Source organism: Theobroma umbraticum, unplaced genomic scaffold (genome assembly GCF_002168275.2).
Source record: "Theobroma umbraticum cultivar Fairchild unplaced genomic scaffold, ASM216827v3 scaffold_95.0, whole genome shotgun sequence".
NCBI classification, from domain to species: domain Eukaryota; kingdom Viridiplantae; phylum Streptophyta; class Magnoliopsida; order Malvales; family Malvaceae; genus Theobroma; species Theobroma umbraticum.
This window is the reverse complement of record NW_018397257.1, coordinates 11,666,345-11,688,364: the sequence shown is the minus strand read 5'-3', so window position 1 is coordinate 11,688,364 and position 22,020 is coordinate 11,666,345. Positions and strand designations below refer to the sequence as shown.

The window sequence follows — 22,020 nt, the reverse complement described above, 5'->3', positions numbered from 1 at the left end:
TTTATTTTAGGTTAAATTAAGAATTTATTTAGTATAATAAAAAATGAGAAATTTAATTAAGAAGGGGAAAAAGAGATAAAGTGAAACTTGGGTGGGTCTAACCTGAACGGCCGATGGGAAACAGAAAAGGGAGGAGTCCAAAACACAAGGCTTAAACCCAAAGCAAGTGATGTGGAGGAGACCCAACATTTAAACTAGCATCCAAACACTCGGATTAGGTTTCCCACATTTCCCTCTACTTCCTTGCTTCCCTGCTGTGCTGACAAAGACCAGGAACAGGGGTCAGAAAGAGAGATAACCGATCCTGAGACTCGAACCCCCGGGAGTTTAACCAGGAAAATGGCTTCCAAGTTCGGCTTAGCTGGCGGAATCCCGGAGCGGCGGGTTCGACCCATTTGGGACGCCATCGATTCTCGACAGTTCAAAAATGCTCTCAAAATCACTACCACTCTCCTTTCCAAACATCCCCATTCTCCTTACGCTCTCGTAAGCTCATCATTTGATTTTAAGCAATTCTTTCTTTCTTTTCAGTGTGAACTTTTTGCTTAGATAGTTTGAATTTTGAGTTTTGCAGGCTCTCAAGGCACTGATATTGGAAAGGATGGGAAAATCCGATGAAGCACTATTTGTTTGTTTAAATGCAAAAGAGCTTTTGTATAAGAATGAGTCCTTGTTGATGGATGATCTCACTCTTAGCACGCTGCAAATCGTTTTCCAACGACTCGATCACTGTCAGTTTTTCTTTTCTTTTCTTTTTTGGCTCAGCTGATTGAACCATTACTTTATTTTAGTTTTTTATTATATTTTTTTTGGTTGAATTATCAGTGGAGTTGGCTACTAGCTGTTACGAGCATGCTTGTGGGAAATTCCCAAACAATTTGGAACTGATGATGGGCCTTTTCAACTGTTATGTTCGAGAGTATTCGTTTGTTAAGCAGCAACAGGTTAGCGATTTTTTTTTTTGGGTCTTTTATTTGTTTTTAAGTTGATGGGAATTTCAGGGCAGCCGTTTTTATGAGGAGAAGTTCATAATTGGAGTTACTTATTCTGGTTTTATTTTCTGCCAGACAGCTATCAAAATGTACAAGCTTGTTGGTGAGGAAAGGTTTTTGCTCTGGGCAGTTTGTAGCATCCAGTTGCAGGTTCTTCCAGTTTTCCTAGCTGCTTCTTTGCCAATTTGTTGAACATGCCATTGTTTGGTAGTTGTCGTGGTTGTAACAATAATGATTTGATGTTAGTGTGTTCTCCATAAATAGAATGGAAGTTGTAACAAACAGGCACATTAGAACTAACAACTTACGGTGGAAGATGACTTTCCAATTTATGGAATTGAATGCAAAAACTAACATTTCTTCTTGGTTGGTCAGGACTGAAGTTTTGCACAGTATTTATGCTAGGCATGCCCATGACTAAACATGCGAAAAATAAAAACACAGAAAATAATCTAATCAATTCAAAATGTTTTAAATAGAGCTTATTTTCGAATAAAACTATCTTTAAGAAATATTTGATATGCAGTTGGGTTGCTCCAAAACTGGCTGTCTCCAAACCCGAGATCGAATCTGTTGATGGTTGCGGCTGCTCAACTGTCTGATCTGGTTTCAGGTTTGAAAATGTTGCAGTCATTTCTATAAAGGGGATGTTAAGAACGGTATCAGTGTAGGGCAACGAGGTTCTCCTCTTGAGACACCAGCCGCTATGAAATATATAGCATTGATCTAGGCTTTTGAGAAGTATAAAATATGTACTGACAGTGCTAAGGTGGAATTGAGCTTCAAAAAGCTGCTGGCTTTTATTTGTTTGTTTACAAAAGTTTTAAGAAAATGCTGTTATCTTCAGTTTGAATTCAAATTTCAATTCCCCTGATAAGTTTGTCTAGGTGCATTAAAAAAAACGTATCTGTGCTATTGACCATACAACTTGTCTGAAGAAAAATATAAGATTGTTGATTAAGTTCTTCTGAAGACATCTATAGTTTATAACATGCCCTTGTTTCTTTTCTTTTTTTTTCCCTTGTCCAGCAAAAAAACTGTAGCAAGACAGGTTCATAGGAAATAGATGTAAAAAACTGTTGCCTTTTTTCATGTATCTATTAATTTATATTTAATATTAATAGAAGTGTTGTTATTGCCTTGATGGTGTTCTTGGCATAATTGAAAAGGTTTCACGTAACTAATTGCCTGCAATGCAGACTTGTATTTTATCCTGTTTTTGGAGGGACTTAGTAATCTGCTTGATTGTCTCGTGGAACATTATACTGAAATGTTCTCTACAAGCATGATATAGATGTTTTTGTCATTGGTTTCAAGGAAAATTACTAATTACTTTTAATTTAGAATATGTCTCCTTCAACTGCTTACTCTGTGGGTCTGAGCTTCTGTCAGGTTCTTTGTGGAAATGGTGGAGAGAAGCTGTTACTCTTAGCCGAGGGTTTACTTAAGAAGCATGTTGCTTCCCATAGCTTGCATGAGCCTGAAGGTGCATTTCCTTTTCTATCTCTTTTCTTTGCATGCAACCTGGAGAGCGGCTCTGGTGTTCACATTTACATATGATATCCAATCCTACATCTTTGCAGCTCTTATTGTCTACATTTCAATATTGGAGCAACAAGCAAAATTTGGTGATGCTTTGGAAATTCTCACGGGGAAGTTAGGATCCCTTTTGATGATTGAAGTTGATAAGCTACGGATACAGGTAATTTCTGACGCTTATATTTCCTACTTGTTAATAGTATATAAATGTTAATATGTGAATATCTTGTGTGCATTCACACCACCTATTCAAAATGCATGTGGTTATGTATCCTGGACATAGATGGAAATTACCTGGAATTCCTCACTATGATCAATTAGTTTAATTTTCATTTTGATGTGTAAGGTGGCACTCTATTTTCATGGGGAGTTGTCGTTCTACCTCTTTGCTTTTCTTATCAAATTATATTCTTTGACTTTAAGTTGACAGGGGAAGCTTCTTGCTCGGGCAGGTGACTATGCTGCTGCCGCCAATGTATACCAGAAAATCTTAGAATTATGGTATGCTCATGGATGTTACAGAAATTTATAGCAAAAGTTTGGATTAGTATCTATGGCAGCTTAATAACATGTGCTGAAGTAGCATTTGTTTGGATTTTACTTAATCAATAAATTCAGAATTTGCTGTATTCACCTTTGCAACTCATATCTTCTACCTGCTGCTTTACAATATCATGCATGTGAGTATTACTGAATTGAAAATTACAAATTGTATGGTCTGCTTATGATGCAAACTATTTTACTGTTTGGAGAATTCAAATAAATCTAAACATAGGCATCGTATTTGTTTTCTAATTTCCCTGTAGTAGAAAATGTGCATGGGCCTTGCATGCTTCTATTGTGTTTGTATCTGCTCTTTATACTTGTTGCTTGGAATCATGTTCCATCCAACTTAATGTTCCTAGCACTGAAATTTTGAATAAGTATTTCTCCTCATCTAGCCTCTTGCATTTCAATCTTATCATTCATGAGAAATATTTTGCTCGACTCTCAAATAATATGTACTAGCATTCACTGAGGATTGGCGCTTTTAAGATTCTGAATTGCATTTTCAAAGTTTTGAGCATTGTTGAACTATTACTTCTGAACATACCATTTCTAACAGTTGGTCGTTTTTTTCTTTCCTTTTCTTGTTAACTGACAGTGCTGATGATTGGGAGGCTTTCCTACACTATCTTGGCTGTTTATTAGAGGATGATAGCAGTTGGTCCAAAGAAAACATCAATGCTCCAATTCATCCCACAAAATTTGTGGAATGCAAGCTTACACACTTGACAGATGAAGTGGTATATTATTAATAACTTTTGAGTATTACTTGTTAGTTATTTTAATGCAGCGCTATGCAACATTATATTATTGAAAATTCGATTTGGTCCAATCTGCAGTTTGATTCTTGTGTATCAAATGCATCAGCATTTGTACAGAAGTTACAAGGAGAAGAAAGTAGTAATTCTTTAAGAAATCCATACTTGGCACATCTTGAAATTGAAAGGAGGAAATACCTGTTTGGAAAGAACAATCATGATGATCTTATAGAAGGTCTTTTGCAATATTATTCAAGGTATGCCTCAGCCTTCAATTATTTTTCTTAAGTTTTTTAGTGAATTGTTGCGAACAGGTTAGTCTTTTATGTATCTGGTGAATTATTTAAGCGGAACTTTGGGATACTATTGTGGTCTGTTCATGCAACGTCTATTTCCGGCTGATGGGTTGCTTTTCAATTTGGTTTTTATTGATTTTGATATACTTGTGAATGTATTAACTTGCTACCAGGCATGTTTCTTGTGCTCTCATTGACTTCTGTTTGATTAAGTTTGTCGTTGCAGAAATTATTTGTAGTAAATGCTATGTTTCACGATGCTGTAAATTTTGTGCTGTTTGCATTTTATTACACCTTCAGTTCTTTGAAGAAGAAAAATACACATGATGACTTTTTATTAATAATATATAGAGCTTTTTGTTGCTGAGTACAGGTTTGGTCACTTGGCTTGCTTCACCTCTGATGTTGAAGCTTTTATTCAAGTATTATCACCAGAAAAAAAGATGGAGTTTCTGGATAAGTTAATGAAAAACTCGAATGCCCTTTCAGCAGTGCCAACTAAAGCGCTAGGGCAGTCAATAACTCTTTTGAAAACACAAGAACTGATTGGAAACATGTTCAGGCTTTCTGTGGGTGGTGAGTCTCATCATTTATTTAGTGCCTTAAGGGGATTGAGTAATGGTGTATTGCATGGCTTTACCTTTAGTTTGTTCTACTATTGGGCTATTGATTCAATTAAAGACCTGTTATAGAACTCAGCTCTTCATTCTCAGAACTTGAAGCCTCTGCTCTACAAATGGCCGAGTTGTACTGTAAAAACCTTCCACTGTCCAAGGATTTGGATCCACAAGAGAGTATGCATGGTGAAGAGCTGCTATCAATTGTCTGCAATGTATTGGTTCAGGTGGCACATTCTTTATTTTCTTTCTTTTTTTCACTATTCACGTCTGCAACTTTCTTTTGTTCCTTCAAATGTTTTGTTAAACTGTAGTTTGTATTTCTTCCTTCTTGGTATTATACTATTTGTGTTTTCACTATTAAGGTTGTGGCTTATATTATACATTTGATTCATGTTTTTGTGGAACATCGACAGTTTCCACCTAAGCAACAACTTGGAGTGATGATGAGCGTGCATTATGTAGGTTATGTTATGACTGATTTAGGTTGCTTTGTCTCATTAGGAAAAGTCTATTGGTTTGCTTGCTATCAACTTTGTTGCAGTGTGCAATTTTGACAGCTGTTTTGCTACATTGGTTTTGCACTATAATATAGAGATAAACTAGATAAATTGAAATAAGTTTGATATGTTTACCATTTGAGGAGAAATTTAGTACTTTCATTATATAAGATACCAGGGAAAGAGGGATGGAGCATAATGTTCCATTGGATGAGATTACTTTCCCAATAACAATGGTTAAAAATTTAATAGAAATTGGCTAAGATAAAATTACCTTTAAAGAGATAGCGGATAAGTGGCTGTTGTTGTAATCTGTGGGTATCTGGGGTGGACCTCAGTGCCAATGTGATGTCATAATTATATCATTCCTTAAAGGGCTGAAGAGCTATGCTCTCTTAGATACTGTCTTTCAGTTGGAGTTACCTCAGTATGAACTCTAATCAGCTGGCAAGAATTATATCTCTGTTTCCTCATCTTGCTAATATCTGCATGAGTGGAGAGAAGAATGTACATTTTTCTTTGTGAGTGCATGTAGGTCCATTATGTCATGTTGTTTTTACTTCTGGATTTTGCTGCACATGATTTTACTCAACGAGTTATTGAGATTCTTTTCTTGTTCTGGCAACTACTTATTTGTATCTATTAAGATTAACATTCATGTCTACAAATTTCCTTTTGGATTTAGTTATTTTGGCGCACGAGAAATCTTGGCTATTTTGTTGAGGCGGTTATGGTTTTGGAGTTCGGGTTAACCATTCGAAGGTCAGGAAATGTTTTATTTTCTCCCTTGGCATTGCAGCATCTAATGAATAATTAATTTGAATTGAAATCACTGTTTGCTTCATTTGACTGACTTGTTCTAGAAATTAATGTTGGTTGATCAGATGGCCATGTGTGGTGGCTGCTTGATCATGTTTATGGCATTAAAATTAAAGTTTGGCTAAAATTTTCCACTTTCTGTTTTAAAAGCTCTTTGCTTTGCTAGTGAGATTCTTATTCTTGTAGATAACATCTGTCTTTGTGCTCACTTTGGCAGATATGTGTGGCAATACAAAATCTTATTGTTGCATTTGTATTCACACTTCTGTGCCCTTTCATTGGCGTATGAAAGGTAAGTGGGATTATGTGGTTAATACTGAAAAGCATTATTTTTGTCTTAACGGTCAACAATGCCAATCACTTTTCTGACATGTTTGCTAGTTACTCTAAATGCATGTCATCCTCTTCTCTAGGTAACAATTTACTCTTTTTCTCTCTCTCAGGTATAAATCATTGGATGTGAAGAATATCTTGATGGAAACTGTTTCACATCACATTTTACCCCAGATGTTGGTGTCTCCACTGTGGGCAGATTTAAGCAATCTGCTAAAAGATTACCTCAAGTTTATGGATGATCACTTCAGAGAATCTGCAGATCTTACATTTCTCGCATATCGCCATAGAAATTACTCTAAAGTATGTATTTACATTTGTAGATATTCCTTTCACATCTGCATTATTATTCCCCTCTGTTCACTTTTATCGACAAAAAAGGGAAACAAAGAGGTGTGGGTTTTCAATAGTCTCTCTCTGAGGAATAATTCAAGTTGATACTACTTGTTTGTCCGTGTTTTGGTGCAAATACTTAAGTCATTGATGTTTTATTTAAATCAGAAATAGAGAACAACATATGTATAAAAAAATGGACTATAGCGTCTGCTGCAAGAGTAATATAGTAAAGTAAAGAATGACTGCCTACAGGATGAAGGAAATCCTATTTACTTACCCTTATTGATTCTGCCTTTAGAAGCAGCTTAATTCAATGTTAACCACATCTGAATATTCTGGTGCTTCATTGTCCTGTCTATGTTCATTATCTAAAATTTGCTAATAATGTTAAACTTACTGTTGGGCTTTGTGATTGTAGCTAGGAGATGTTACAGGCTAAAAGGAAAAACAAAGATAAATTAATTGCTGGAACAAGATTTAGGTTGTGATTATGTGAACTGAGGATTATTTGTTACCTGGTATTTCAGGTAATAGAATTTGTTCAGTTCAAAGACCGGTTGCAACATTCCAATCAATATTTGGTGGCAAGGGTTGAAGCACCAATTCTACAGTTAAAGCAGAGTGCAGATAACATTGAAGAAGAAGAGGTACTATATCTGAAATCCTCAAGTAATTAACACCTATGCTGTTTTGGTATTGGGGTATGCATATAAGTTAACATTAATATTTCTTCTTCTAGAGTATTCTTGAGAGCTTGAAATGCGGGATTGACTTTGTAGAGCTCTCTAATGAGATTGGGTCAAAAGTGCTGACCTTCAATGAAGATTTCCAGTCGCGACCTTGGTGGACACCAACTACAGAGAAAAACTATCTTTTAGGTGATAATACCTGATGTTTTACTGTGCATTATCTTCTTGAGATTTTTTTGTGGTCTTCCATTTTGCCCCCTGATCTATTCCCCTTCTGATATGCCTTGAACCATTTTGAAACTTTTGCTTCTTCAGGTCCATTTGAAGGAATCTCCTACTATCCTAAAGAAAACTTGGTACTGAATTCTGCCCCTTGTTTCTTGTATTGTAGTTTTTGTATAATGTTTGTTGCAGAAAGAATTTATCTTCCATGGTTTTCTCATGTCAATTATGCCTTGCATCTTCTGCCTTTCTCATCAGTTTACTAATTTGAGATTCTTTTTCTGGATGAAATCTGGACAAAGGGAAGGGAAGCAAATGTACGGGGAACCATCGAGAGGAAGTCTCTTCTTCCTCGGATGATATATTTGTCTATTCAAAGTGCATCAGTCTTACACAAGGATAACAGTGAAATCAATGGTTCTTTAGCTGATCCTAAAACATCCACAGAACTGAGGACTTTGCTTGAACGTTATGCGAAACTGTTGGGATTTTCCTTAAATGATGCAATAGATGTGGTTGTGGGGGCTTCCCGTGGGTTGAATCCTTTTCAGGTACCTCTCTGTATTTACATCCTCAGTTAATTTATGCTCATGCATTCTAATTGTTGCAGGGTCTTTTATTTGGTTATACAATTTGATATGCTGGTTGATGAGATCATGTACTGAATATTGTTGAGCTTGACAATGTGAAGCTATGCTTCTTTCTTACAGTTGTAAAGATTTAAATGTTGTTCCATAGAAGTCAATACATGTTAGGAAGTAGTTAAAATTGGATAATTTGAATATTGTCACGTTGTCTCTAGTTTGTGTGTTCATTATGCTGAAGGGATGTCAATTGGGCATATCTTGGTCTACATTCTTCTTTTACTCGTAGAACAGATGCTTATGTGCCTTTATTGATATTGCAAGAGGTTGGTGATTGCAGTTATCCTACATATGCTTGGTCAATATTGATGTTTATACTGCTTAAGTTTTATATTACCTTAATTACCTACTGCAAAATTAATTCTTAGGTTTTATACAGGCTTTTGGTTCAGATGTGATTGACTGGTTGAACTTTGCCGTATTTTTGAATGCGTGGAACTTGAACTCTCATGAGCTTGAACAACTTGGAGGTGAATGCATGCATGGTGGTTGGCATCTTGTAAATTCTCTGCTGGAAAACTACATTCTGGGGAAGGTCAGATCCATGGAGCCTCTGATTCACTCACCACAGGGTGATTTTCCTATGTTGGTCCAGATAGCTACCGAACCATTGGCTTGGCATGGCCTTGTAATTCAGTCTTGTGTCCGATCGTGTCTTCCATCTGGAAAGAAGAAAAAGAAGAGTGGATCTGTGGATCAGTCTATCTCTTCATTATCTTATGCAATTCGGGATGCTATTCAGTCTTTATGTGGCACATTAGAAGAGGTTGCAAAATGGTTACAAGATCAGATCAATAGCCCGGAGGACAAAAAGATGGACAATTTAGTATCCTCTCTTCAGAGAAATGGACAGGGTGAAGGACCTGGACAGGTTCTCCATCTTTTGGAGACTTTGATGTCCTCCCCAAATGAGACAGTACTTGGCAATCGGATCTCCGAAGCTTTAAGGTCTTGGAGTCCTGTTGATGTTGCAAGAAAAATAGTAACTGGACAGTGTACAGTACTCTCTGAATTTTGTCGTATTTGTAAATCAAAAATAAAGTCATTACGGGCTTTGAAGCAGCAGCTAGCTCAGGTCTGAAGAGTGATTTATGGTGGCACAAACATTAAAGCAGGCGTTAGGCCTAATCGTTTTTCCTCCCTTTAGCCTCGGAAGTGTTAGCAGATTCAACATTGTACCTGTCCCAGGAAAAGGTTGAAGGAATGCATGTGTTGAGTCCTGTTACATGATTCTGCAGATTTTGATGCTAGATAAATGTCAGGTGGCCTTTCCACAGTTTTGGTATTCTCTGTAAGGTTTCTTGTTGGAGAGTGTGTACACTAAATAAATTCCTTCCCTTTTCTTCTTATGTTCAAATTCTTTTCACCATGCAATTCTGTATTCTTATTTCTCAGTTTAGATTTTGGCATTGTAACACTCACATAATTCCCACCTTAATTGAAAAGCTGTTGCAGTTTTCTTTATACTTCCCTCTTTTGCGAAATTGTTCTTTTCTGTTGGAACCATTCGGATTTACTTAGGTTGTTGATAAACACAGACAGGTGACTGGAAACATGATTCTATCTGACTTGCAATCAGCTGCTTTTGCCCAAAAATATTGCCGGGAAGCTCAATCCCCTTTGATATTTCTAAGTGGCAATGCTATTTTTAACTGTCTGCCGGGCCTTGTTGCATCCGGGAACATTTAGGAAAACACAAAGCATTGCCATGTTGCAACTTACATCGTCCTTACCATGACCCTTCTGAATCAGTCTTGTTCCTATTTCTTGTCAGTTTTACTCGGTAACGGTTGGTATGCATGACTAAGTAAAGTTGGTAGAAGGGGGAACAGGGAGACGAGCAATGGTTAATTCTGTCAATGCCGTGATTTCAGACAAAGACCCAACACTAACGGCCCCAATAGATTGTGCACGGAAACAAAGTAATCTGATTACACGTAGAAGTGCGGGTTTAGCACGTCAGAAAAAATTATTATAGTAATTCTTCTTTTTATTCATTTCTGGATCTGAAGTCAGTTTGGCAGGCTACCCACTTCATTATGATCTGCATTGTCGCGAAGTGTTTTAAGCACCATTGATTTTCAAGTTCTACATAGAAAAGTTCGGGGAGTAGACCTATCAAAACCTGCTTCATTTCAATATTAATCACCAAATACAGAAGAAAAAACCTAACCCCGGTTTGTTACGTCGGTTCCTGCCTTGATTGATGTTTACATGATCTCAATCATGTTGAAAAAAGCAGCAACCATTACGTTGCTGTAGACGTTTAGCACGTTTAACCAGAACTCTTGTGCAATTTTTATGTGATTCAGACGTTAATCATGGGGGAGATTATTCCTGTTGCAGTGTGAAACAGCAGAAACTTCATGACCTGGAAGAAGTTGATCTTGTTATTATTATGTTGTTGATTAATCTCAGGATATCCATAGCGCCTATCATTGAAAAAGTCTGCACTCATCATCATGACTTCATGTTCAATGGGAAGATATGATCTTTAAATGCTTATAAAGAAAACTGTGGGTTCACTCAAAGCCAATTTGTCAAATTTACCTTTTAGAGATTAGCCTCTGATGGGGAAAATCATCCTGAGAATTGATTTTGTCAACCATGGACTTCGGACTGTGGACTGGCAGCTTCTGTCAGGAGTTCTTAACGGGGACTAAATCAACTAAATTCTGGAGATGACAGTTCTTCCCCTTCCTCTACCAAATCCCAAACAAAATTCAACCTCACCCCAGCTGTCCTATCATAATCGAGCAACCAAACTAATAATCAAAACCCATATTTTAAAAGGAACAGCAGATGAAGAAGTATATACATAGACAATGAATCAGTGAGCATTGGACAGGTAGATAAATGCTTTGGTCCACATTGTATACAAGAATCACAAACTGTTGAGCTAACAATTGATCTTTTACTGTATTTAATAACCCAGAGATAAAACTTAAACAACATCTTATGCTATAATTTCTAATCATCATCAGGATATTGAAGTGTGGAAAGAAGTTTTTCTCTTCAAAGCATCAAACTGTTTTTTCTATCAGCAAAAAATGGTAAACGGAGTTAATCCTGAGTTTGAACTCTCTCCAATTTGGTTCAAAGAAAATTCGAGTGCATGTGTCAAAATATGAAGAAATGAAAGGGATAATCTTGGTCCAAGAACCCCTCCATAGCTTTGTTTAGAGTGCAGTAGGGAACAACACCATTGGACCATAACCATAGATTTTCTTGTTGGGTCCTTTAGCACTAAATTCTATGCAAAGATTGACAGATTTGAGTTAATAAGCATGAAAGTCTATGACGAAAAGATTGCAACTGCCCCAAAAGCAGGATAATCTGTATGTGATTTGAGAATTGAGAGTTCAGAATCTCCCTTTACTAATTGAGTTTTGTAACATGAATGCGGCTAGCGGGTGCACCAAATCCCCTTTATGGTTAGACTAATGTTGTCCTAAAGTCTTAATGTTTCTCATGTTGACTTGAAACCTAATTTTACCATATCAAATTTTCCTTCTCAATGTAAAGAAAAAGAGTTAAATGCTTGTCTTTTTCCCGCTTTTTCCTGGCATAAATAGCTAGCTCTCCCTCAAGTCCAAACTCACAGATCAATTCCTCAACCAAAGTCTCTCACAGAGAGAGAGCAATGGGGAGTCACAAACTCAGTGCCAAGCCACGCACCTCATACTTATTCTTTGTCATTCTATTAATCTTTGCTTCCCTAGCATCCTTTGCAGATGCAGCAGTTCACTACCATGATTTTATTGTATGTCTTCTTCATAAACATAATTCTAATCCAGATTGTTAGTTGCAATGAAGTATGACACTATTTTTTTTTCTTTTTTCTTAAAACAGATTGAAGCAAAGCCAGTGAAGAGGCTGTGCAGAACTCATAGCACGATTACAGTGAATGGCCAATTTCCAGGGCCAACATTGGAAGTTCGAGATGGTGATACTCTGGTGATCAAAGCTATAAACAGAGCTAGATACAATATCACCCTCCATTGGTAATTCTTTATACAACTATACATTACAAATTCAAACTAGCCTAGCAAATATCGAAGAGTAGAGACTAAATTCGTTGCATAATTCAGAAGCTTAAATTTTGATTTTGCTTAGACTGCACTGCTGCTTGTATTTATGGTGCCATTTTTCTGCCTTTCATTGATTAGGCATGGAATTCGACAGTTGCGAAATCCATGGGCGGATGGGCCTGAGTATGTGACTCAGTGTCCTATCCAACCAGGGGGGTCTTATACATACCAGTTCACCATCCAAAACCAGGAGGGGACTTTATGGTGGCATGCTCATAGCAGATGGCTTAGAGCCACAGTTTATGGAGCTCTCATCATATATCCTAAGTTGGGTTCTCCATACCCCTTCCCGATGCCCAAGAAAGAAATTCCCATTCTTCTTGGTAATTCTATGTCTTTGATCTTTGTAAGTCCCCAGAGCTATCTTTTCAGAATATATGGCGTAACTTAAATGAAACTATAATGATGATCAACAGGAGAATGGTGGGACAGAAATCCAATGGATGTTCTAAGGCAGGCACTTTTCACAGGAGCTGCTCCAAATGTATCAGACGCATTTACAATTAATGGTCAACCAGGGGACTTATATAGATGCTCTAACAAAGGTATGCTTTCACCTTTTAACTCTGATCAAAATGCTCATTTTTGCTTCCTTGCAAACGACAAATTGCTTAATCAAGATAAGAACTGCAGAGTATAAAGTATTAAACTTTTAAAAGCCGAAATCAGAACTGTTTTCCATCAAAATGGGAACATCATGGAGCGGATGATATAGTAACTATTCATTAAAAATGCAGAAACTGTTTTTGATCTTATGCAGGATAGAGTTTTTTGTGAGGTTCTGATTAACGAGGGCATGCTGCTGGGTTATGTAAGCAGTGTGTGAACTTTTTTGTTCTGACTTTTCTTGTCATACCGGTTTTCTTTCATACCAATAAGAGGTCTCTCAGTTCGAGATTATCAATGGTTTATCGGTTAATGGCCAATAAATTCCACTTTTCAAAAAAAAAAAATGCAGAAACTGCCATATTTCCAGTGGAGGCGGGTGAGACAATTCTTTTGAGGATCATCAACTCTGCAATGAATCAAGAACTTTTCTTTGGTGTGGAACCACAACTAACTGTTGTCGCTGTGGATGCTGCTTACACCAAACCTTTCACAAAAATGTCATCATGATAGCTCCTGTCAGACAACCAATGTCCTCCTCACTGCTGATCCACCCCAGCTCGTTACTACATGGCAGCACATGCCTACAACAGCGCAATGCACCTTCGACAATACACACACACAGCAATACTTGAATATAAATCCGCCCCTTGCAGTGCCAAAAAAGGACAACCTGTGAAACAATCTTCCCCAGCTACCGGGGTTCAATGACACAGCCACTGCAACTGCATTCACGGCGAGATAAAGATGCCTTCCCAGGTCAAAGTTCCCATTGAGATTGATGAGAGCCTGTTTTCACAGTGGGGTTGGACTAATCAACTGCCCAATCATAGCCCTCGATGTCAAGCGCAATGGAACTCGCTTTGCTGCCAGCATCAACATCCTTTGTTATCCAATAAGGAACTCCTTAATGCAGGCACTACACGGAGGTACCTGGTATCTTCCCACAGACTTTCCGCTGTCCTCCAATTCAAGAACAGGCAATGTAAGCCGAGGACTCTGGCAACCAGTTAAGGCAACAAAGCTCTTTAAACTAGAGTTTGGTTCCACGGTACAATTGTGTTTCAGGATACAAGTATTGTCACAGTTGAGGATCATCCTATGCATCTTCATGGGTACCAATTCTATGTTGTTGGAAGTGGCTTTGGTAATTTTGATCCCAGAAATGATCCGGCCAAATTCAACCTTATCGATCCCCCACAGAGAAACACCATTGGAGCACCTCCCGGAGGATGGGTGGCCATCCGCTTTGTGGCTGACAATCCTGGTAACATACCAAACTTACATTCAAGTACATTCCTTTAACTCAAAATTAAACAGCTTCCATGTTTCGATGCTTGCCATTTACTGAACTGGTCAAAAACAGAATCTGGTTGCTGCATTGTCATATAGATACCATCTCCTTGGGGCTTGGCCACAGCTTTCCTCGTCGAGATGAGTGGGAAATTGCAGACTGTACAGCCTCCACCACTCGATCTGCCTCAGTGTTAAAAGACAAAATCACCAGCTAGAAACATCTAATATCACGAGTTCCAGTATCTGCTGTTTACTCGAGTCCCCAGCAATATGTTACCTGAATTTGGCTTCCAGGATTTTTCTGCTTTGTTTCTGTCAAAAGGTTTACGTCCTGAATGGTACTATTACTAAGCAACTGATTTGACATTATCAATGTATTGTTTTTAAGATTAAAGAATGGGATTTCAGATTACATTTATAATAATACAAGTTTCTTTCCTTCTTCTGGTATCTAGTTTTATACCTTCACAATAAATTTACTTCTAAAATTACAGATGCCTCCTTCATGAACAATGAAAACTATTTGCACCATGAGCCCTTGTTCTCCATGAAATTAGCACTGTTTGAGCTGCGAGCCTATTTTGCATAAATATTCTATAGGCATGGCGCTGGGATATAGCTTTTGAAAACCACAAAATTGTAACAACCTACTCTTTTTAAGGAGCTGTTCAGAAGCTTCTACCATTGATCACTTCAAGAAGAGGATGTCATAATGCATTAATCATAATAGAGAACCATCGTTCACTTTTTTACAAGGATTTTGCAAGGCTATGTCACTTACAAAAGTTAATAGGGATATACCAGCACAAAATCTCCCACAATGCCATTAGGTCATCTCAGAAGTTCCATACCATGCTAACCCTGTACATCCTCTACAAATTCACCTCAGCCCCTAATTTCTGCCATGACATCAAGATAGTTAAGAAAGTAAACCTCCCAACAATTGCACAACAGCTATTCCACAAACACAACAACTACCTTGTATCACATTTCCTGTGCACTAAAGACAGAATGAAACTGATCCAGACTTCCTAATCTGTAGGGGACAGCCTGCTTGACTATTATACATGAAAAAAAAATTACAGTACACAACAGAGAACATCTTTTTTTTTTGGCATTTGATGAGTTGTGCTATACAAACAAAAATTTTCTGGTTCCTGTCTCATCACTCAAGCAACAAATTTCATACATCGAGTATCATTATGTATATTTTGGCAACGGCCTGAACAAAAGCGCATTCCACATGTCACGCATGTATAGTTTGCAGTAAATCCACAAACACTGCAGAAATGCCGGCGGGAGGTAGACCTTGGAGGTCCAACTGCTGCCCTCAAATAGGATGGAACATGAGGAGGCAAGGATTCCAGGTTTGCCTTCAAGAGAGGAATTATTTAGGTCAGCCAAGTGAGGCGATAAAATCAGGAGGATCAGAAACAGCATTTACCCATTTCACCTCATGTAAGAGCTCAAGAAATGTTCTTGGAGCCTTCCTAGCATTTTCAAGTGCTTTTGCCTGTCGGGTTTTACGTTTTGTGCCCTTGGACCTCTTTTGCATGTATGCTGCAGTTGGAAGTTTTAAATGAATAAAACAGCTTTCTAAAACAAGCATTAGAACAGAAATTTCAAAGATGGTTACATTTCCTTTTCAACCTCAAACAACTACTGCCCTTTCAATTAATTGCTTGAATAAAGCAGGTCTTGATGGTGGGAAACATATTAGATAATGCCCAACTACTTTGAAGCAATAAATCCTAAGTTCACAATGAAGAATTAGCATAAGAAACAGATCCAAAAGGTTTCTGAACAAAACCAAGGCAGAAAAAAATAAAAAAACAAGCAGATTAGTCATGCTAGAACTTCTAGTGAAACACCCTTTGAAGAAAAGCTATTACATCTATGAGTATGAGGTACCATGGATATCCATAAGGATCTGAAAAAAAAAAAAAAAAAACCAACCTCCCACAAATAGATGCATAGACCAAGACATTAACAAGGACAACAAAATTCTTACTCTAATACAGTACTAAGATGAAAAGAATTCAAATTTTCCTTTTCTCCGGTAGGTGCATGACCATTGAAACAAAGTTCTTCCTAATTAATATACCATGACATTAACAAGGACAACACAATTCTCACTCTAAAACAGTACTAAGGCCTTGCAAAAAGCAAAAAACAAAAAACAGCACTAAGAATAAAATTCACATTTTCCTTTTCTCTGGTAGGTTCATGATCATTGAAACAAAGTTCTTCTTAATTAATATACCATGACATTAACAAGAACAACATAATTCTTACTCTGAGACGGAAGTAATTCATAGTTTCCTTTTCTCGGGTAGGTTTATGATCGTAGAAACAAGGTTCTTCCTAATTAGTAACCTATTACTTATTACTTACTCCCACCAATCAAAAGTTCAACTACCAAAAAGATTCAGAGTTCAGACTGAATCTTTGGTTTGAGATGTGAGGGTGAGAGTGTTATTAACATAAAAATCAGTATCTCATTTCAAATGATCAATACCCTTTTGGCCCAGTAAGATAAATTTCCATAAAATGAAAAGGAGATAAAATTAAGGGGTGGGGGAGAAGGAAACCTTGATCATCATCATCAAGAGAAGCTTCATCATCATCGTTCGGTTCAATTGTTTCAATCCCTGCGTTATCATTCTCCAAAGCTTCAAGCCGGGCCAAAGCTGCCTTTTTTATGCAAAATATTAAATTCCCAAAAATTATTTCCCAAGCAAAAATAGAAATAAAATGATATTTAAAAAAATGAAAACAAAAACCTGAGTTCGATTATCAGAGCTGGCAAGTGCCGCAGCCATTTTAGGAGCCACTTTACGAGTACGGCTCGACATTCTCCGAAACGGGTTCGAATTTTCGTCATCCATAGCTGCAAAAGCGACGGAAACAAGAGGAAGAGGAAGGTGGTTCTGGCGAAGGACGGAAGAAGTCGGCGACCGTCGACTCCAGATGAAGAGTGAGGCGGATAGTGGCAATTATGTAAAAATAATAACGATTCCGTTGAATGGGTTTATGAAATTTTAAATAGGGCCAACACAAAGCCCTGTGAGGGATAATGGACTCAAGCCCAATAGCCCATTATCTTTCTTTGCTTTTCACATTTAATACTTGTAATTTTATAACTAAATTAACATAATTTTCAAGTGCGTTATCTATAAATACTTATTTTTATTTATTTTTAAATAATAATTATATTTGAAATTTTAATTTTAATTTTAATTTTTTAATTATATTATTAATTTATTATTAATTATTCATTATAGAAAAAAATATTTTCTAACGAAAGTAATTTAATGTAATTAAAATTTCTTATTTATATAAATAAATTTTATTAATATTTTATAATAAAATTAACTGAAAGTCAAGGCAATTAATATTTTAATTATATATTTGATATTTTTTAATATTAGTTTTATAAATTATTCAATATTATTTGTTTCTTCGACCAGTTTTGGTAGCCTTGTGTTTCTTTCTCTTATTTTTATAAAATTTTTCTGTCTTTTAAAAAATATTATTCAATATTATTATAAGTAAGAAAAATATTTTTGAAGGAAAGTCATTGAAGTCAACTATGATCTTTATTTATCCAGTAAAGTTTCCGGACATGCGGGGATAGCTCAGTTGGGAGAGCGTCAGACTGAAGATCTGAAGGTCGCGTGTTCGATCCACGCTCACCGCATATTTTTGGATTTTAATTTAATCTTTTCTTTGTATTGTCCCAATAATCATAATTTTTCTTAATCATAATTTTTTATTTTATTTAGTATTTGTATTGTCCCAATAATCATAAACATACAAGTATGTATGTACTAGAGTTGTATTTAATCTTTGTATTGTCCTATAATCATAATCATAAACATACTAGTATATGTGTATTATTTGTTTAATTAACATCTAGACTAGAGTACATGAAAATTGTACTAGTATATGTATGTGTTTGATATCAAATACAAGCTCATACTTACAATTAATTTTTGGCTTAACTAACATCTAGACTAGAGGTCATGATCTGTTTATAAGTTTCAAGCATGATAAAAAAGATGGAGTTAGAACCCATTTACATTGGAAAAATTGAATTTAACCCTACGGATATATATATATATATATATATATGTCAGGTTAGCAAGCGCCGCAAAAAGCTTGATGAAGGAGTTGCAATGGTGGCACCTTGCGCTCTCAAAATTTGCTGTTGCACCACCAACACAGAATCCGCGGCACCAAAATCAGTAGATGAAACATAATCCCCGATGATTCCAAGCTCTTCTTGATTCTCTGTCCATGTTGACAATCCCTCCAGAAGCCTAGGATTGATCCCTTGTTTCCTTCCCATGATCCAAAGATGATAATAGTTCTCCTCCGTCATCGTCTGGATTGCTGAAACTGTTTCTTCTCCATTTCTTACAACCACCTCTCTGTAAATCACTCTCTCGTTTGTTTCGTTCTTGACCCAGAACCAGGTCACCACCCCATCATCAAGCTTCTTCTCCCTCTCGTCATCTCCTTCAGAGTTTGAAGAAAGAAACCTTATTACAGTGAGGGAGACGTTCGGGTTGCCAGCCATCCGATCTGCATAAGCAAGAGCCTCTCTAGCATCTGCTCCTCCTAGGAACAGCACAATAAAGTTGTGGATAGCGCCTTGGAAGGAGCGAGATAAGGGAAGGTGCCATCGGTGGGCCTTATCTACAAGAACTCCAACCGAGCAAGGTGCATTGGCTAAGACGTTGGTGCTTAAAGAGTGCTGCCCACCACCCCAATGCTCAGTTATTGCAATGTCGCCAACGCGTTCCTTCTCAAAAGGTAAAATGATGATGGCAGCCTTGCTTATCAAAGCAAGCTTGCAGACATCCTGATACATCGTTCGTTTTGCTGTCGTAGCCGTGAAAAGATGGAGCCTTACACATTCATCCCTCCTTTCCTGATAGAGCTTTAGAGCATGCTGGATTGTTTCCGAGTCAGGGAACCTGATGCAAAGGTCCTCCTGTTCCTGATCCTCGTGGTCTATGAATAAAGGGTTAGCACGGCCGATGAGCTCGACAAGGTGAAAAGCGTAAACTGAGAGAGGGTTGTTAACAGTAGGATTAGAGACTTCAAGAAGGTTAACAAGGCTTGGCACGCTTTCCTTGTCCTGAATGCAGAGTAGGATCCCAAGTTCTGTATCCGGAGGGGTATGTTGAACGGTCCTCCTCTTGTTTACCATGTAAGGCTTTGTGGGATCATAGAAAATGCTGATCAAAGGTGTCAGAGTTCCGGTCAACATCATTGTTAGAAACACCATCATTGTGAACCCAGGTAACTTTATTATCTGCTTGTAATAAACATCCAAAACACAATTCAAATGATCAGATGAATACCCTGAGTCATATTTATGAGATAATTTCTAGCTGAGAATTGGCAGGGGACATATGAAGGAAGAGGACATACATTTTTGTCTACCCAATGGACGTATAGAATAAGCTCCACTTGACCTCTCAAGCTCAAAACAAGGCTGAGAGCAAGACAATCTCTCAATGGCATGGCTACCATGTAGGCAGCCATCAGCGTTGACAATAATTTGGACAGGTAACCTGATATAACCATGGCAAACAGCGGTCCCAAGGTCGACCAGCCAGCCTCAGTCATAGCAGAAAAATCCGTGTTGAGTCCGATGAAAGCAAACGAAAACGGCATGATGATTTCCATTATAATTGTCTCGCTCTTCTCGACCAGGGTCGCCCCTAGCGGGGGCCCGTTTGGAATCACCAATCCTAGCAAGAATGAGCCATTAGCAATGGCTATACCAAACATGTCTGTCAAAAAGCCCATCACGAACACCCCCAGCAAAATGGCAACCACATAAAACTGATCCACCGGTTCTCCTTCAGGGGTGGTTTCGATTATCCACATCATTGCTCGTCGGACGGCGGTGACAGTGAAAGCTAGAAGAACCACCAAAGAAATCATATACCAAAGAGCATCTTTGCCGGATACTTCCCCTTGTTTCATTGCCTCGAAAATGACCAAGCAATTCATCCCAATTGTATCGCTAACTAAAGCTATGGACAAGGCCATATTTCCAACCTCGGAGCTAAGAAGGTTTAATTCTTGAAGTACCGCATAGTGAATGGGAAATGCTGTTATCGCCAAAGATGAGGCAATTATTCCAATTGAAGAAGCCCTGGCAAGTTCTTTGTCCATTGATTTTCGAGTAATGATTGCAACTACAGTCACAATTACGAGAGGAACAACAATGCTAATCAAGGCAATATAAAAGTTTTTTTTTCCGGATCTTTTCAACAATCCTAGGTCCATCTTCACTCCACTTATGAAAAGGAATAGCATAAACCCCATCACTCCAACGTTTCTCATCACAAAATTGGAATAGAGTGGGAAAACGATATGGCTAAAGCTCTTGCTCTGGCCAAGAAGGGAGGGTCCAATGATAATGCCGCCCTTTAAATCATATAATCATCAAAGAAGACGAAAAACTTAGCAATCCAACACACACAAAAAAAAAAGAAGGGACCCCAAAACCAAAAAGAAATTGAGAAAGGTATGATACTTACGATTAACTCAGAAATGAACCTAGGCTCTCTGAGAGGCCTGAGAAGGAAGCGAACAGTCCGGGTGATCAAAATGACCAAGATCAGATCAGCAAGGACTACGTTGAAGGAGAATTTCATAGGGTTTTGGCCATAGAAAATGCCGAAGGAATGAGTTTCATGCGGTCTCATGCACACCAGAGGCAATGCCGCGGTGCCACGGCTGAAGGTTTGGAACTTAGCGCCCTCGTAAATTTCCATGGCGGGCTGGTGGTAGTCTCGCGGATGGCCTCGCCATCCATGAGGCGTGAAGAGGTCACGACCTGGGAAAACCCTAACCATGCAAATGTCCTAATCAACACAATCACCACAAACGAAAAGGGAGAAATGGACAAGTAAAGGGAGAGCTTCAAAGTTGTAATTTCCAGAAGATGTGGACGTGCACTAAAATGGGCAAAAAAGGAGACATGAATTTCTTCAATGAGATGTTGGTTTTGCCTTAACATGCATCAATACGAGGTTAATGTTTTCCAAGAGAAAATTAAATGAAAAATGAAGTCGATCCATTTCTAAAATCTCTATCTTTTATCTATTTTTTTGTCTCAAAATAAAGTTTTATTTTTAAGATACTTAATATTTTTATATTAAAAAATATTGAGCATTTACATTATAATTTTTTTAAAAAAATTAATATAAAATATATTAAAATAAAAATAATTTTTATCTTAATTTTCGTCAAAATTTTAAAAAAACAATTTAAAAAACAAGAGTAATTCTTATGCTATATTATCGCGGATGGACGCTATGGGTACCACAAGAAGAAGCAATGGGTCAAATGTTAAATGGAGAGACAGAGAGAGGACGAGAAATTAAAGGCGGAGCAGCTAAAAGTAAGGCGTGAGCTATGCTTCCGCTCTGTTAATCTAGAGGATTTAATATGGATCAGGCTGCAACATAGCCACAGCTTGGCAGGGTACAAACCTGAAGAAGAAGAGGAAGAAAAAAAATGCCCCCACCTAACAAATGGAGCCTGGAGCCCATCCCCCGAAACGTTTCTTTGTTGTTGTGGGGGGGATTTATAGTTAGGTTTTAGAATTGGATATATATTCCATTATATAGAGCAACGTTATGTAATGCATCGACTCTCATCACACAGTTGTCTAAGTCATGTCCGAAAAGTTAATTACAAGATGTCAA

The 22,020-nt window shown here is 37.6% G+C and overlaps 3 protein-coding genes, 1 non-coding gene and 1 pseudogene across 6 annotated transcripts; 3 read left to right on the top strand and 2 right to left on the bottom strand.

The window, feature by feature from the left end:
• Positions 1 to 174: 174 nt before the first annotated feature.
• LOC110412375 (Tetratricopeptide repeat (TPR)-like superfamily protein) lies at positions 175 to 9,755 on the top strand. Of its 2 annotated transcripts, XM_021422905.2 has the most exons (19): positions 175 to 486; positions 575 to 731; positions 826 to 944; positions 1,068 to 1,142; positions 2,385 to 2,478; positions 2,576 to 2,694; positions 2,962 to 3,032; positions 3,676 to 3,817; positions 3,917 to 4,092; positions 4,505 to 4,707; positions 4,845 to 4,975; positions 5,934 to 6,010; positions 6,285 to 6,359; positions 6,511 to 6,703; positions 7,264 to 7,383; positions 7,476 to 7,614; positions 7,741 to 7,781; positions 7,950 to 8,198; positions 8,671 to 9,755. In XM_021422905.2, exons 1-19 carry the CDS (start codon positions 340 to 342, stop codon positions 9,370 to 9,372), a joined length of 3,030 nt encoding a protein of 1,009 aa, XP_021278580.1. In that variant the 5' UTR covers positions 175 to 339; the 3' UTR covers positions 9,373 to 9,755. The 2 variants fall into 2 exon arrangements, with proteins under 2 accessions (XP_021278580.1, XP_021278581.1); XM_021422906.2 differs by lacking the exons at positions 175 to 486; positions 575 to 731 and having other exon boundaries at positions 837 to 944; positions 1,072 to 1,142.
• Positions 9,756 to 11,908: 2,153 nt separating this feature from the next.
• On the top strand, positions 11,909 to 14,734 carry LOC110411929 (laccase-13-like; annotated as a pseudogene). The gene is made up of 6 exons (XR_016350964.1): positions 11,909 to 12,054; positions 12,144 to 12,295; positions 12,461 to 12,705; positions 12,799 to 12,927; positions 13,341 to 14,255; positions 14,354 to 14,734. The product of XR_016350964.1 is annotated as a laccase-13-like (transcript).
• Positions 14,735 to 14,958: 224 nt separating this feature from the next.
• SEF (HIT-type Zinc finger family protein) lies at positions 14,959 to 17,278 on the bottom strand. The gene is made up of 4 exons (XM_021423141.2): positions 17,068 to 17,278; positions 16,876 to 16,978; positions 15,738 to 15,844; positions 14,959 to 15,657 (listed from the first exon to the last, which is right to left on the bottom strand). The coding sequence occupies exons 1-4, from the start codon at positions 17,170 to 17,172 to the stop codon at positions 15,454 to 15,456; spliced, it is 519 nt and encodes a 172-aa protein (XP_021278816.1). The 5' UTR covers positions 17,173 to 17,278; the 3' UTR covers positions 14,959 to 15,453.
• Positions 17,279 to 17,911: 633 nt separating this feature from the next.
• On the top strand, positions 17,912 to 17,984 carry TRNAF-GAA (transfer RNA phenylalanine (anticodon GAA)). Its single transcript has one exon. It is a non-coding gene; the product is annotated as a tRNA-Phe (tRNA).
• A 317-nt stretch (positions 17,985 to 18,301) lies between these two features.
• On the bottom strand, positions 18,302 to 21,198 carry LOC110412627 (cation/H(+) antiporter 24-like). Its single transcript, XM_021423219.1, has 3 exons — positions 20,848 to 21,198; positions 19,727 to 20,734; positions 18,302 to 19,607 (listed from the first exon to the last, which is right to left on the bottom strand). The coding sequence occupies exons 1-3, from the start codon at positions 21,163 to 21,165 to the stop codon at positions 18,420 to 18,422; spliced, it is 2,514 nt and encodes an 837-aa protein (XP_021278894.1). The 5' UTR covers positions 21,166 to 21,198; the 3' UTR covers positions 18,302 to 18,419.
• Positions 21,199 to 22,020: the final 822 nt, after the last annotated feature.